Below are 15,412 nucleotides of genomic sequence, written 5' to 3'. Positions count from 1 at the left end.
TTATCATTAAACAATCAAAATATTATAAAGAAAGGAAATGGGGGAAGTAAAAAAAATAACAAGGACTCCAGAAGTAAGGGCAAAAAGAACACATGTATTTCTACCCACATTTAAAATTGAAGCAGTATCATTTTCCCTCTTGTGCTCCTTGTTTTCAGCAGAAGGAAGGGTTCAGATCCACATTGTAACATCAGATGCCAGCAAGTGTGGACATGGGGTGCAGGTGGCAGGGAAGAGAGAGCATGCAACTGTCACCAGTCCCACTCCTGTGCGTGCAAGGATTCAGCATTTCAAAGCTACCTTTATTTACTAACGAAAATTTACATACCTCCATATTTTGCTGTATTTTCACTGCTGCCCAGCAGTGAAAACCAGTGGTTTTTTGTTGTTGGTTTTTTTAAATAGCATAATTCCAGCTGCTTTGACTGAAATACCATAGCAGCAGCAGAATCCATACAGTTGGCAGACATATAGTGACAGGCACTTCCATGTGGCAGGCATCAGCCAAAGCCAAGTAATTGGTAAATAAGTATCTTCTCACACAACAAAAATCTGAGGAGGAGCGCAAGGATTACCAGACTTTTGCACCCTGCATTCAGCAATTCTCTCTGATTTTTAGGCAACCTTCTGGAGCTGCCCTCTGGAGGTTTTTAGGCAACCAGTCACCTCCAGCAGAAGGTAGACTCTGTACCCTTCTAATACTTAGTTTATTGTTGGTGGGTTTGGATTTTTTCCCCAGAGAGTCTCATGGATCAGAGGAAGATTTAAAATCACCTGTCACCCTTAATAGTGACAATGCACCCTTCAGTCTTCTCCTGTATCAACATCCTGGCAATCATCTTCAGACAGGATAACAAAAGATACTCCTCCGGTGTTGTCTCCCTCCAGCAGTGGGAAAATATAACAGCATTCACTGGAATATTCCCTGGATGTAGAATAAAGCCACTTTTGGAAATGTAAGTCTTTCTGCTTCAGGACACAACAACTCTCAGGCATTTTAGAGGTGGTTTCCACCAGTCTGAATGCTATATATAGGTACTGCAGTCACAGGCACAGTTACACATTGCGCCAATGTTATTTTGCATTTGACTGTTTTAATTGTTTACAGAGGAGAAACTGCACTGGAGAGGAGGGGGGAAGGCAACCCACAGACAGTAGCACTGACCGACTGTTATCAGCAAGACAAGGCGCAGTTGCCATGGTATCAAAATGGAGGTATAACGTAGTAATCTAAATGAAGGCCACACTTACCAGATGGGGACATGTACTCGGCATTTGCCCTGCAAACCACCTGGATTGGCAGATTGCACATTTGCAAAAAGGCCTGGAAACAAAGAGTTGCATTTAAAAAGCATTAATACACCAGTGACAAATAAGCGTGTTCTTCTCAATATGTTTGACTATGTTTTAGCTAGTTCTTAACACACGTTTATGAAGTAGAACTCCTTGCATACTGTTTTTAGGAAGAAAGAAGTTTAGGTTAAAGAAAAACAAGGTTTTCTAACTTGCTTAGACAACTGTTTATCATCCAGTCATTGACTGGAATTCTTCTAACGAAATTTCATCTACATTTACTGTTTTTCTTCAAGATGAGCAAAGAAGCAGTATCTGTCAGTCACAATTAGTGCTGTGGCTGTACAGAATTAAGTGACATTTTGCCCCTCCTGAAAACCATATTACTTACTACTTCTGGCTAACCAAGTTCACGTTGTGTAACACAGCAAAAACATATAGCACCTTCCCACATTATATTTGCAATAGCTGCCAGAAGTTTTGCTCTATGGCACTCTCAGAGCACAAGTCTGCTTTGGGAGGAAGTGTTTATTATCTGTAATTTATGTGAATCATGGAGAGCGTAAGTGATCAATTTCTATCTGTAACCTTAGATTCAAAGCATTCTCAGTAGGATACCAATTTTTGTCAGCACCTGCCATCATCACAAAATCCTTAGTGCGTTTCTGCTGAAATAGCAAAATATCAAGAAAAATACTTGCAATTTGGACAGAACACGGCAAATAAAGAACTTCTTAAAACTCCAGAGTCTCTCACAGCTCAGCTGAAGTCCTATCGTTCCTTTTGTCTTTGCAATTAGACAGGTCAGAATTCCAGATTCCAAAATTACACCTATTTATTATTTTACCACACAGTGGCTTGAGGTTAAAAAAAGCCTACATCAAGAAGGCTACCACCACGAAGAAAAATGCTACTGTAACTTGGCACTTTCTACATGAGCCTGTTCCTAGCTCTTCCGATTGCCCGATCTGGCAGTAAGCTGCACGTTCACACCTTTAGATGCTCAGACTCTAATCGTAGACATCAAAGTAACCCAAACCTTAACCTTGAGATTGCTCATCTCTGCACTAAATGGGACCATAAGGCATGAACTAACACCGGCATCAGCCCTGTTCCTAACTTTGTGGCTTCTGTAGTACCCACGGAGCAAATAAAAATAACCCAAACAGCCCCTCTCCTTTCCCTTGCGCGCTTCAAGTCCTTTATTCTGAAACCCTAATCCAAGCGCTGATACTAACTACCCAGGGAAAAAAAGCCAAAAGCTTTGGTCCATTACGACACTTGGCTCTTGCAGGTTTAGATGACCTAACTCAAACCCAAATCCCAATTTAAAGCAAGGAACTATGGTCACAAGCTGCTAGGCAAATATATTGATTACAGCTGATGAGAGCCCACCTCAGAACTGTAGAGGCCCTGCAAAACCCACCGCAAACCCGGGTTTCTACAGCTTTTGATTTCCTCAGCCTAACTCTAATTTAAAGTGCTGCTTGGGAGCCAGTTATTATATGTACACATGCAGAGATATAGATAGAGAGAGGATACTAGTCATGGTCAACATCAGCCAAATACTGCTAGTCCTGCACTACTTAGCAATAAAATGGTCTCTAGAGTGCCAAAACCTCATCCAACCAGAACCTCTATCACTGCTTAATGGAATAACTATGATCCAAAGAAAATACAAGGCACTGGCCACATTTGACACCACCCCACTTTCTAAGTCTGTGCGTCCACCAGAGCCCACCAAAAATCAATGCTCTTGCTGTCTTAGCATCCCAAACGCCATGTAAACAGTAATGCCCAAAGGACCAATTCTTAAACAGGAATTTAAGACATTGGTCTGTCTCAGTCCTAGATCTCTTCCTTTGTCTGCTGGCTCTGCAGGATCTAGCAATGTCCAGACTGTTCCAGCTACTGCTATATGCATCATGTCTTCTGCATATAAAACTGGGGTTTTTGGAAATAGCTAAGAGACAAGAATGCAGAGGCTTTGGTTTACATTAAATATGCCACCGCTGGACACGGTGTAACCCACCAAAAACATACACTCTAACTCAACTGGTACACAGACTTGGTTTTTCCGAAAGCTCTACCAGCAGCTAACAACATCTCCTCAACAGTACTGTGCTGCAGTGGAACTGATGGCATCAAACAACAGCTTCAAAGAATTTCATCTTTGGGTGGGAGGAGTGGAATGAACTTGTATCATACTACTTAATCCTTAGCTGTTGAATTTCATTTCAAAAACATGTGAAGTTTCATTTGGTCTAGGCTTACCAAATGAATTTCCTTCGCAGTAAGGCACTAAATTAACTCTGCAATTCCACATTAAGCTAGAGATGAATTTTGTAACTGCCATGTACTATTCTCACAGCAAGTTCAGAAGAAAAAAAGTCTGAACTGCGCTGGATTAGGGTAACACATGAATAACTGAAAAGCTTGTAAGTGCAGAGACACATTTAAGCAAAAGGAGGTGAATCAGAGAACTATTTTTACTTTCTCACATCAGCTTGTCAAAAATGAGACATGCTGGCACAGAACACTTAGGTTACATGAGTTGCTTCAGCAGATTATTGCCTACTGTACATCGTATTGTACATTGGCTCCTACATAGTACAAGGTTTCTACCAAAAACACAGTTTGTGACTGTGAAAAATAGTCCTCAGCATAGAGGCTAAACTATAAATAAAATCTTTTCAGTGTAAAGAGTTCAGCCAAGTTTCCATCAGAAATCTGAATCTGACCTTTCTCTCTCTCCTTCTCCTCAATAAACATCCACAGAACAAGGAATATTGACCTTTATTACATTTGGCAGGGAAATTCTACCTCAGTCTCTGGCCTGATGCAAGGGGGATTGAGAATACATTGCCATTTTGGCATCTTGGAAATGCAAACACACTGGGTCCGTGTGCCTTTTTTGCACTTCATAAAGAGGAGAGAGGAGGTTGAACTAGAATTGAGCTCTAATGTGGGAACAAATATTAACTAAATAAAAATGTTCGCTACTCTGCATAATAAAGAGCAGATTCTAGAAAGCTTAGAAGTAAATCAGTCTACCCTCAGTGAGGTTTTTTAAAAAAAAAAAAAAAGAGACACCCTAAAGTAAACACCAAACCAAAAACCTGAGAAAACTTCCTTGGAATAGTCATCTCCAGTTCTGACAAACATCTTGTAAATGGGAGACGAGAACTGAGTTTGAGAAACTAAAGTGTGATTCAAGATTAAAACTGGGCAAATCCACCTGGTTCTGCGTTCACCCCAGCAGTCCTCCTGCGAGGTTCGGAAACACTGACCACTGGAGCTGCCTCTCCAGCAGCCTTACAAGGCCCGTTCCAGCAACCCCCTTCAGCATCCACGTGCCAACACCTATTCCACTTCAGCCTTTGTCTATAATTAGGATCAGCTTTAATATGAGTGATGAAATAGTAATGAAATACAAAACCAAGAGAAAACAGAACAGTGAAAGAGTTGAAGACAAAATCATTTAATGCCATACAATAAACCTAAAAATAAAAAAAAAAAAATTAAAAACTGCTATTACATTTTTAAAAAGATAGAATTCCAGGGAATTAAAAGACCAGTATGTTGAGCTGTACCCAAAACATGACCTATTCAATTTTAAGTGCTCCTTAAATATTGTTCTGCAAGAAAATGAAGGAAAGCTCCACAATATGAGAGAAGTTTAATCCTTATTGGATCTACACTGCTGAATTAATCATTACCTAGAGAAGTAGGCCAGTATCCATTTCTTGATCCGGCTTAAACTAATGGTCCACTGGATAGCCTTCAAGCCGACTACAAATACACGTCAACTGATAAGAGGATACAGTACTACCCCAAACTATGAGGGCTCAGCCTAAGAAATAAGCCTTACAATTTGCATTGCTATAGGAGTACTTACATTCTTTCATTGATGTGACTGACAAGCTTTGGAAATTATTAGTACTAACACCACAGGTGGTTTTGACTTTTCCAGCACAGTAAATGCTTTTCATATTTATGGAAATTATGGTTTCTTTTAGAAAAAGGGATGGACAAGGATCGTGACCAATGCATTCTTATAAATATCCACTGCCAGAAAACCTCAAATTTTTTTCTGATGCATACAATTAGATAAATTAGATTTTAGACAATAACTGATGTTAGGCAGTAAGTGGCATGAACTATTACCAAAATAGTTGAAACGGGCACAGATCAAAGAAATCCTACAGAGAGAATATAAGACAAAGCAGCAACTTTTGTGAGTCTTTATCTCATTTAATGCTTTAGCCCAGTGATCAAGGGAGGATTTGTTCCCTTTTTGACCACTCACGGAGAATGTCAAGAACCAGCACATTTGGTGTGCAGATGGTATCAAACCGCCATGGCTTCCAACTCTGATAAAAGATGCAGTGGAACACTGATTATTCCAGCTCAGAGCATCTCGTTTCCCTTTGGGTACCTCACATATCTAATTTGAGCAGGCAAGTAAACCCTTGCTTTTCTTGTGAGAAAAAACATCAATTAATGGGAGTGAGCTCAGCTCCTCTGAGTGCTTTTGGAGTGAAGGGCGAGAGATTGAAGGCTGAAACCACCCCAGTGCAGTTCTGCTGAGATTTATGAAGATATCAACACCCCTTCAAAGACACGGCATCAAAAGCTGAGCAATCTGAAAGATCAAGGGCCCAGGCTTATTCTAGTACATCAGAGATTATTGTTAGCATCATAAATTTGGCTGATCAACTTAAAAAGGGACTGAAAGGGGCCAACTGAATTCCAAGTGACACATACGCTAGTTAATCAAGGCCTTGTGAAAATTCACCTAAAAATGGTAAGCAAGACGGTAACAGCAAAACTAGAAACAAAACTAGAAACAAGGCTAACTGTCATACCTTGCAAAAATGCTTGTAATTCCAAAGAACAGCATTAAATTTCCTGCTCTCTTCTCCTCTGGAAAAAAAATGTACTAGCACAGAATGAACAGGGTGACTACCGTAGGCCACAACCTGGATCTCCTCCAGCACCTAGGATTCTCATGCAATAATACTATAGCAGTTGCAGTTCTTCAGAATAGGAAAAAAAAAATTAGCTCTAATGTCTGTAGTAAAACCGGTACACGTTACTTCATCTAAAGTTTTCTGGTCCAAAGTAATTGTAAAGACATTCACTGAAAATGTTTATTGCTGTTTTGAAAACAACTCTTCCAAACAAACTCTAAGCAGGGAAAGGAGAACTGAATTCCTGCTGGAAAGGATTAACTTTTTTTTTTATGCTTAACACCTATCCAAAGAGCTAACTATTTGGATCAATTCATAAAGATGAGGGATTAACATTCTTATTTCCCCTTGCCCATGTTACAGAAGATCAAGAGATGACTGCCCAATAGACTTTACACAAATAAAGAAAACTTCATTCAAGCATAAATACACAGAATTCACTACAACTGAAGGACATCAAACCAAAACGCTCAGGCTTTTAAAAGGAATGAGTAATTTCATGGCTCATACTAGTTAATGCAGCACAAAACAAGGGTAATGAAATCTCAGACTGGGAAGAACTGAGTTTATTCCCCTGGCATCAGCAAGAGTGCCTCCTTTATCTATATGTTCCACTGATTATTTGCATTTCTGTAATTTTAAAAATGGGGGCCGAATTTCTTGTGCAGTATCAACATTGATCAATGACTGAAGCAGACACCCAGAAAACTATCCAATTTAGTAACTTACGTTCAATATATCGTCTGCTACAAAAACTTTTCTCTGAGTTATTTCTGGAACAAAGTGTGTCCTTTCTTTGGATGAGGTTAATGTGAGAAATAGATAAAGGTATTAAGAAATAAAGATTTGGCTTAATAGGGTCTGTCAGCTTCTCTCCCACGCATGCTCTCTGCCTCTCTTCCCTGCAGGCTAACAGTCTCTCCTTCTCACGTTCTTCCAGGCCCTCTACCTGTAGCATCACCTACTCTTCGGGAAGGGAGAAATGTCAACAGTATCTTTTTAGCAATGCTACCTCTCTTCTTCCAGACTGAAAGTACCGAGTCTACAAAGCCGCTACTGCCTCTGTGCACCTTGTTTTTAATGGGAGACTTTGCTGTAGACAGGGAGGTGGAAAGCTGCTGCAAGCCCACGAGGAGAAACAGAGGACATGGAGGAAAAAAGGTGCCACCAGATGAATTATGTCTGTCCTTCCCTGCCTTCCCAATATTTACTGTTACAGACTAGGGAAGAGAGTGTGGGAGTGAGGACAACGAATTGAAGAAAAAGCGTGGAGCAGCCTCTCAGTGCCCTTCCTGCCCTACTGCACGTTGAGCCACACAGGACTACGGTTTGCATTGCACTGCCTTCTCCTCCCAGAGAGTAACAGCATGAGCTACTCTGTTTTCAAAGTCAGCACGGAACAAGCCAGTTCATACTTTTGCTGCGAGAGAACAAAGTATCAGCAGCTATGTGAAAAGGGCTGATAGGAAGTTTTGAGGTGACACTTGTTAGAAAATTAATCAACAATTTTATGCCTATCATTCATTTCAATCATGACACCTCCTGCCAGAATTACAAAGTACATTTACAACAGCAGCATTGCTTAAAGGACACAATCAGCTTAAGGCTTGCTTTGTCTTCTTATAGCCTGCCCAATTTCAAATTCAAACTGTAGGTAGTTCATTGGATTTCAATTATCTAAAAAAAATTATCAGAGCAATCACCTTTGTGCTGCTTTAGCACAGTTCAAAAGCCCAGAGCCCAGAAACCACAGCCAGCAGTGGGGCAACTCACCCCACCCTCCCCTTCCTCCTCTTCTCACACGACTGACATTCCCATCTCTGCTGCTGCTGCCGCCCTCGAAACAATGCAAGAAAGTGATGCCATTGTGTCTTCCTATGATGACAGGGATGGAAAATGACTGTGCATGAAATACAATGGGAAGGAATAAGAGAAGGGAGGGGGGAGGTTTGTATTTATTCCTACAGTTAATTGTTTTAGGTGCCATTTTTACTCTTGCTCTGCCTTCCTCTTTGCCCTCCCCAGCTAAGGAAGGGCTGTTTGGACATCGTCAGTTGGAAACATAACACATATCAAGCAGCGAATCACCCTGTCAGAGCTCCATCACAACGCTCTCCTCTTCCCCTCCAGTCCCCTCTCAGAATAATACATATGAGCAAACACACATACTCATTAAAAATGAGTTACAACTTGATGTAAATCATATCCAGATTGAAGTTTCTGAGATCAGAGGCAAGAATGAAATTACTTATGCCAAGACTCAAATAGTTCACAACTTACGTCCCCCACATGAGGAACACTATTTTCAGATGGCACACTCCAGGCTTCATTTGAAGAAGATATATTCATGATTAGTTTTTAATAAAGAACAAGCCATTCCAAGCCATCTCTTATTCAGCAGCACTTCTAAAAGCACTCGCACAATACTGTTGTGAAGAAAGAGTGAAAGGCATTTTCTGATTCCATTTTTACATTATTTCATGAGCATACAAAGGACAATACGTGATGACAACTAAAGAGTTATTCTCTACTTTATTGCAGGAACACATTTTAAAATTAAAAACCATGAACAAATCTAAGGAATAATTCAGTTTTCATATCAAACAGCTGCAGACCCTGTAACTGAAATAGTGTGTCTAAGGTTATAAATGAAAACTGTTCAGTATCATTCTTTGAGTGACAGATTAAATCCCTAATCCAGTTATGGTAATGGCCACATTTGTAGTTTAACATAAATTAAGAGCTTAATTATATTTGTGACTATTTTAAACAAAATAACAAATTCCTTTGTACCTGTGAACGTAATTTATAGCAAAGCCACGTTCATTCTCCAAAACAATCTATTTTACACTGCAGCACAACACTGCTCTAATGGTGTAATGTAATTCTTGTTGTAGAATGCAGAAAGAGTAGATTCACTAGTAGCACAGAGGTTTTGAAGATAAATGAAGATGCTATTCATTCAGGGGTAATTTCATCTTAGAACTATATGAAAGATGTTTCACTCACAAACAGTACCTGTATGGCTTGGGATTTAAGCATGTTTTCAGCTACAGCGCAATGCTGCTAGATTGATTATGTTGATACTGCATTTCTCATGATGAAGAATTCCAGCTTTTACTCTCTTTAAAAAAACAGAGATTGTCAGATTTTCATTTCAGTACTAAGCCTTTGTTCAAGCTTCCGCAACAAGTTCAAATTTCTGCTAATGTTTTGTCTAGAGAAAAAACAAACCACAATTCAAACACACACACACACAAAAAGAATCCACAAATCTGTCGAGGGCAATTAATCATGCGTGATTTACACATTTATTTGATTACTTGTTGAAGTAAATAAGCAGTTGGTCTGTGTAACACAATTTTACATTGCCCAAGCATCCTTCTGTCATTCAGGACTAAGAACAGACAATTCTAAAAGCACTTTCCTGGAATATATTAAGACCATTTACAAGGACATCAATTGCACAAGCAATTAATACATATCTTAACATAATGAGCTGCAGGCTCTATAACCTCAGGATAGCTATGAGAATTTCCACAATCCTGAACATTTTAGACAGCCTTTTAAGCAAGACTCTGAGACTACCTGTGTAAAGATTTCAGAAGAACCTGTAATAACAGAGGCAGTCTCAACATCCACATTCCTCCTCCCTACAAGTTGGAACAGTGCACAGAGATGCTCCACGCTGCCATTTGAGGCAAGAGGCCTGGCACAGCACAGCTCTATTAACCCCCTCCCTCCTGCTCAGCCACACTACTTCCACCCAGGCACTAAACAAAAAGGCTTTACCTGCACCAGGCATCAATAGGGCAACGGGGCCTGGACAAGCTCTCTGCTTCAGACTGAAATATACTCTCCTGCGGTAATTCAGTTTTAATCCATTTAAAACTCCATTTTTCCCTCCTTGAAGTTGTGGAGTTGTTTTGTTACTGAAATATAGTTGTGTGTTTGCTTCTGGTTTTTGGTGGCTTTCTTTACTATAATAAGACTGATAAGCAGGAATGCTGTATAATGGAAGCTGTACAATAAATAAGTGGAGAATGGTTTTAACCGAGTCATGTTACCCGGAAGGTGTATGTGTTTTCATTAACTTTAATGGGAACAGGGCTGAACATCTCACAAGAAGAACAGAGCCTTCATTCTACGACCCACGTTCTCTTTCCTGTAGCTGGATAATCATCACTGGTTAGTGTTTTCCCTTGATTTTAATTCCTTTGCAGTGAAAATAAAACTTCATTCAATATCAAGATTTTGCAGCCTAAGATCAAATGGGCTTCACTTTCAACAGGACTGTATAATACACTACTTCAAGTTAACAAACAAGGAGTGCAAACACCAAGATGTACCAGAGATAATGCACTAGCTCATTTGAAATTATGTTGCATTTTCAGCAAATATAAAGAATCTGAACCCAATAAAAGACAAAGGAATTGTTTATTTAGTCTGTTTCCAAGAACAACAATGGGCAGAAGAGGAATTAAAAAACAAACAACAACAAAAAAAACCACTATCAGAATCAGCAGAGAGGTTCCACAAGATGAGAGGGATTTTTTTTGGTTGGTTTGGTTGGTTTTTAACTATTGATGGCACCACCACAGCTACTTAGCAATTCCCAGAAGACACTGTCCTCCCCTCTCTTATCTGATGTGTAGCTATAGCCAGGAGTCCAGATTTCATTGCACAGTGAGAAGTCGTAAGTCCACTCATTATTAAAACAGCAAGACTCAACCAACTTCCTATGTTGAATCTGCAGCCCTCACTACTCATTAATTCAAACAAAATGCCTGCAACAGTCTGTTACACCTACACTGAAGGTAACTTGCTCTGCTGTCTGCTTGATCTGCTCTGTGGACAAGAGGTACATGAAATGCCATCTGTATTGCAGGGCTGTCCATTTTAAAAGTCAACTTTTACCCTCACTAATTACTTACTACAGCATTGGAATTTATTCTTTATTTTATATGTAGCTATCTGCATATATGTCCTCTGAGAGCTATCCCAGAGCAGCGTTATGAAGAGGTTCTGAAGGAGATTTTGAGAAAGATCTGAAAGACCAGTTGCAGCACATTTAGAGTCTTGTTCTGAACCATGTTCCTTAAAGATTTGATGGCGGCTGACTCCACATGCTCTTTTGATTAGAGGGACTCAAAATTCTGATGTGTTTTCACCACATAGAAGTTCAACAAGCCATGAACAAGCTATGTATCTGCTCTGGTGATATTCATGTGCCCCAAATCACTAACAGGGGAAAAAGGAATGGCAATAGTAGGAAAAAAGTCCTAGGTACCAGCTCCTATTTCTCCTCCTAGCCCCCATGCCCATTTCTTTCTCAGGAAAAGACATACACACACCCCAAAAAAAAAACCACCGACAAAAAGATATCCAGTAAAAAGATAAACAGGCTCTCATCAGAATAAAAAGTAAATTCTAAAACAGAGGAACTCAGCAATTTCCTTATGCAAAACACACCGGTATATTTAAAGCTTTCTGATCACTAAGCTAGTAATACATAACTACAGATCCTAGTATCATTTCAAAATGGATCAAATACACCAAGGATTGCTATTCTTTCACAGTCACAACCGTGTTACATAGATTCTTCAAAACAGATATGATTCCCCAATACAAAATTGTTCTATAAAGTTTAAGATCAGATATCTACCAGAGCCATATTTATAGTCATGGCTACTATCAGCTGTCCAGCTAGAGAATATTGAAGAAAAACAAGCATTTTTAATATATTATAGTTAATTTATCATCTAAGTGACATGTGTAGGATAACAATGGACTCGAAACAGTAAAGCAAAATGATGCATTAGAAAAGGAAATTTTAGGGTTATGTTGTTGTTTCTTTTCTTTGTGTTTTAAATACAAGCCACACCTATACGTATTGTTAGATGGTAAGAAAATTAATGAGAACCACGAAAAATACAGCTGCTGGAGTAAAAAGGAACACCAAGATCAAGTGAGCAACAAAAACACTTATTTGCATTACTGTGAGGCACGACATGAAACACACTGCCCAAAAAAATAAACACTGCCTTATATATTTGGTGTATCAAAGATGACTCATCTTTCCAGCAAAGGATAAAGGTACCTTCTTGCTGTGATAGAATTTACTCTTAGAGGTTTTTCCTAGATTGCCAGACTGAGAGGAAAAAAGTTAGAGATCCTGGAAGTAGTTACCATGATCAAATGATCCTAACCTTTTTACCAGTAATGTCAGTTACAGTCTCCAAGTGTCCCGCTTTGGCTAAATGAGATGTGACCTTTTTGGATAGCTCCCAAAGACTGTTTGCTCTAGCTGCTCTAAGCTAGACCACACACAAAAGGCAAGAAGCAGGGGAACAGTGCAACTCCCTACTATGCAAAGCAGCTTTGAAGAACAGGAACCTTATAGACATCCTGCTCACCACCACTTCTGACAGCCAGGCCCTCTCTACTAATGGGGAAAACATCCCCTCGAGATTTGGGGTTACTGAACCTAACAGGTTAATGGAGTTTATGCAGACTTCACAGCCACAGAGGTGCTTTTAAGTCAATTAGAGACGCAAGTTTGTCAATTATATGGACTATTTCTAAAAACCACATTGGATCTCAACTCTGTTTACATGATGAAACTGAGAAAACCTATCAGAGACCTATAGAGATTTGATGCCCACAGCGTGAAGCAAATACACCTTGAGTTTGGGGCATTATTAGCTTTGAGAATTAAATAACCAGCAAGCACCATGCAAGATGTTACAAGACGAACTAGCATATCAAGTGACAAAAGATGGGAGCCGTGCACAGTTCCCAGAGTAGGCAGACAACCAGATACTGTACAAACATAGACCAATATAAATACGAGTACAAGCAGCAGCACTCTATATAGGACTCTCAAAATCCTCATGTCCTTTAGGCTCTGGCACTTCAATGACAATGTAAAACACATCAGATGCAGGAAATAAGTCATTGATTTTGATAGAAATAATTCTTAAATCATTCATTTAGCCAAATACAGTTACTTTAGCTAGATAATAATTCAAAAAATAAAATGGAATTAACATCTTTAGTTTAGAAAAGATGACATTTTACCTGAACAGCAAGGGAAGATGCATTATCAGAAAGCAAAATTTGTTCCTCTGTTGAAAGAAAAAAAAAACAAAAAACAATTACAAAAAACAGTGCCCATTTAGCTACTGACCTGTAACTGTAAGCCATTCTGGGTTGCATTTCTTACGCATAAAAAAAGGAGCAAATATATAATTATTATGCAGCTGGACTAGAAAACCTGTGATATGAATATTAAAAAAAGAAAGAGAAAAAAAAAGAACACCAGGAATATTTCTTCTGCAAGTGCAATTGCATTTATCATACATTACCACCAATGTACAATAAAAAATGCTCACAACTAAATGCTTGAGTTTTATGCCAATTACTCTTCTTCTAATCAAAGTTAAATAAAACCGCATCTTCATAACTCCTCTGGCTAAAAAGTAAAAGCATTCAGAAACCTATAAAAGCCGCTTGCAGTTAATATTGCACACTGTGTCTAGGTCTGTCACACAAAAGAAAGATGACAAGTTCACTGCAATAAAAATTCCATGCTTAGAAGACTAGGGCTGCTACCTATTAGTCTTCATTACTTTGCAGTCTTCTGACAACTGTAGCAGGCTGCTGAGCCCCAAATGGGGGCCATAATGTGATCTGATGATATATGAAGAGCTGCTAAAGGGAGCCTGAACCATCCTAGCCTATACATTTTAACAGTTCCTTTTTACTGAGAGCCCACTTTACCACAAGACTTCAAAAATCTGCTGCCTCAGCTATTGGTGCAGTAAATCTGCCAACTGTGCCTGCAACCACATCATTTTACACTGCCTACAGCAGCCAATATAATGAGTCAATAATAAACCAAGGACCTTATAGGCCATGAATAGCTGGTTTATATTGGCAGATGCAAGCGTAGCTAAAACCTCTGACCAGACAAACAACACAAAGGACTCTGTGCTTCCTCGCAGTTAATTATCTTAGTGCATATTTAATGTGTTTTCTAAAAATAAAGTAATTATTAATTGCAAAAACCAGTGTACCCACCCTTCAGTTGCTGATACAAGGCAGCATTTTCAGGCCAAGGCTCTGCGGCTGTGGAAAGAAGAGGAATTAATTAAGCAAGACAAACAACAATGTGCTTGCAGATGCTAACACGAACGTTACCTAGAGCAGGAACTCAAACTGCAAAGATGCTGATGCAAGATTTAACCTGCCCTATAAACGTCCCACTGTCACTCTCTTCTCCCGTACTTCTCTCCTGCTCACAGAGGGACAACACAGAGCAGAAAACTAGGTCCCAAAATTTAATGTTGCAAGAAAAGCTAAAATTCAAACTACGTTACAGAATGGCCTTGTAATTCTCAAGCAGCTAAAACAGCTATTTTCCCTCCACCATAAAGACATCCTTGTGCACATTCCCATCACAATTCTGGCCACTCTCAAGAGCAACTATTTATTAAGGTACTAAACAAAGAATTCTGGAAAAAACAGAACAAGACACAGAGGAGAGAGGCACAAACCTCCAAACCAAGTGTGAAGAATGCTTTGGGGAAATGGAAAAGCTTTCTGCCTTTCAAAGTTGTGTCCTCACTGGTCCTATATAATACCCACAAAAGCCAGGTGCTCCGGCATGTCAGAAACCTACCCACCAGGACAACTGGAACTACCTATTGCTTTAAATGATGTACTGGTCAACCCTAAAATGGGAATGTCGATATGCATTAAAAAAACTGCATCATCAGTTGTTCAAAACAGTTGAACAGTTGTTTAAAAAAAAAAAAAAAGGCAAGGAAATAAAAGACAATCACATCTTCCAGTTGAGAACCATTTTACTTAATCAATCATACACCACTTGAATTTATGGGAAGGTAAAAATAATAATCAGTACTGATTCACTGTTAATGGTAGCATTCAGATAACAGGTCATCACATTGTTTCGTCTCCATTACATTCCTTGTTAATGTCTGATTAAAGATCTATTTTTAAATACCACCTCAAACCTTGCATTCTACCCAAACTAGCTATTGGTAACAAAATTAATGCTCTAATGGCATAATTTTTTTTTTTAAAGCAATAATGTCTATAAATAACTATGTGTGGTTCAAACA

The 15,412-nt window shown here is 39.2% G+C and overlaps 1 protein-coding gene across 4 annotated transcripts in view; it reads right to left on the bottom strand.

Annotated features, from left to right (window-relative positions):
• The window catches only part of MTX2 (metaxin 2), a 35,664-nt gene that overhangs the window by 7,306 nt on the left and 12,946 nt on the right, over positions 1 to 15,412 (bottom strand). For 2 of the 4 annotated variants that reach the window (XM_075153308.1, XM_075153310.1), the window contains exons 2-4: positions 14,349 to 14,396; positions 13,347 to 13,393; positions 1,252 to 1,324 (exon numbers count right to left, since the gene is read on the bottom strand). The exons of 1 other annotated variant lie outside the window; for it this stretch is intronic. In XM_075153308.1, the coding sequence (XP_075009409.1) occupies positions 1,252 to 1,324; positions 13,347 to 13,393; positions 14,349 to 14,396 (168 nt within the window). Of the gene's footprint in view, positions 1 to 1,251; positions 1,325 to 9,284; positions 9,391 to 10,058; positions 10,491 to 13,346; positions 13,394 to 14,348; positions 14,397 to 15,412 lie in introns of those variants that run through there. One more of the 4 variants, XM_075153312.1, reaches the window with a different exon arrangement.

Source organism: Calonectris borealis, chromosome 6 (assembly GCF_964195595.1).
Source record: "Calonectris borealis chromosome 6, bCalBor7.hap1.2, whole genome shotgun sequence".
Taxonomy (NCBI): Eukaryota; Metazoa; Chordata; class Aves; order Procellariiformes; family Procellariidae; genus Calonectris; species Calonectris borealis.
The sequence above is the reverse complement of the archived record's forward strand: the minus strand, read 5'-3'. Positions and strand labels throughout refer to the sequence as shown.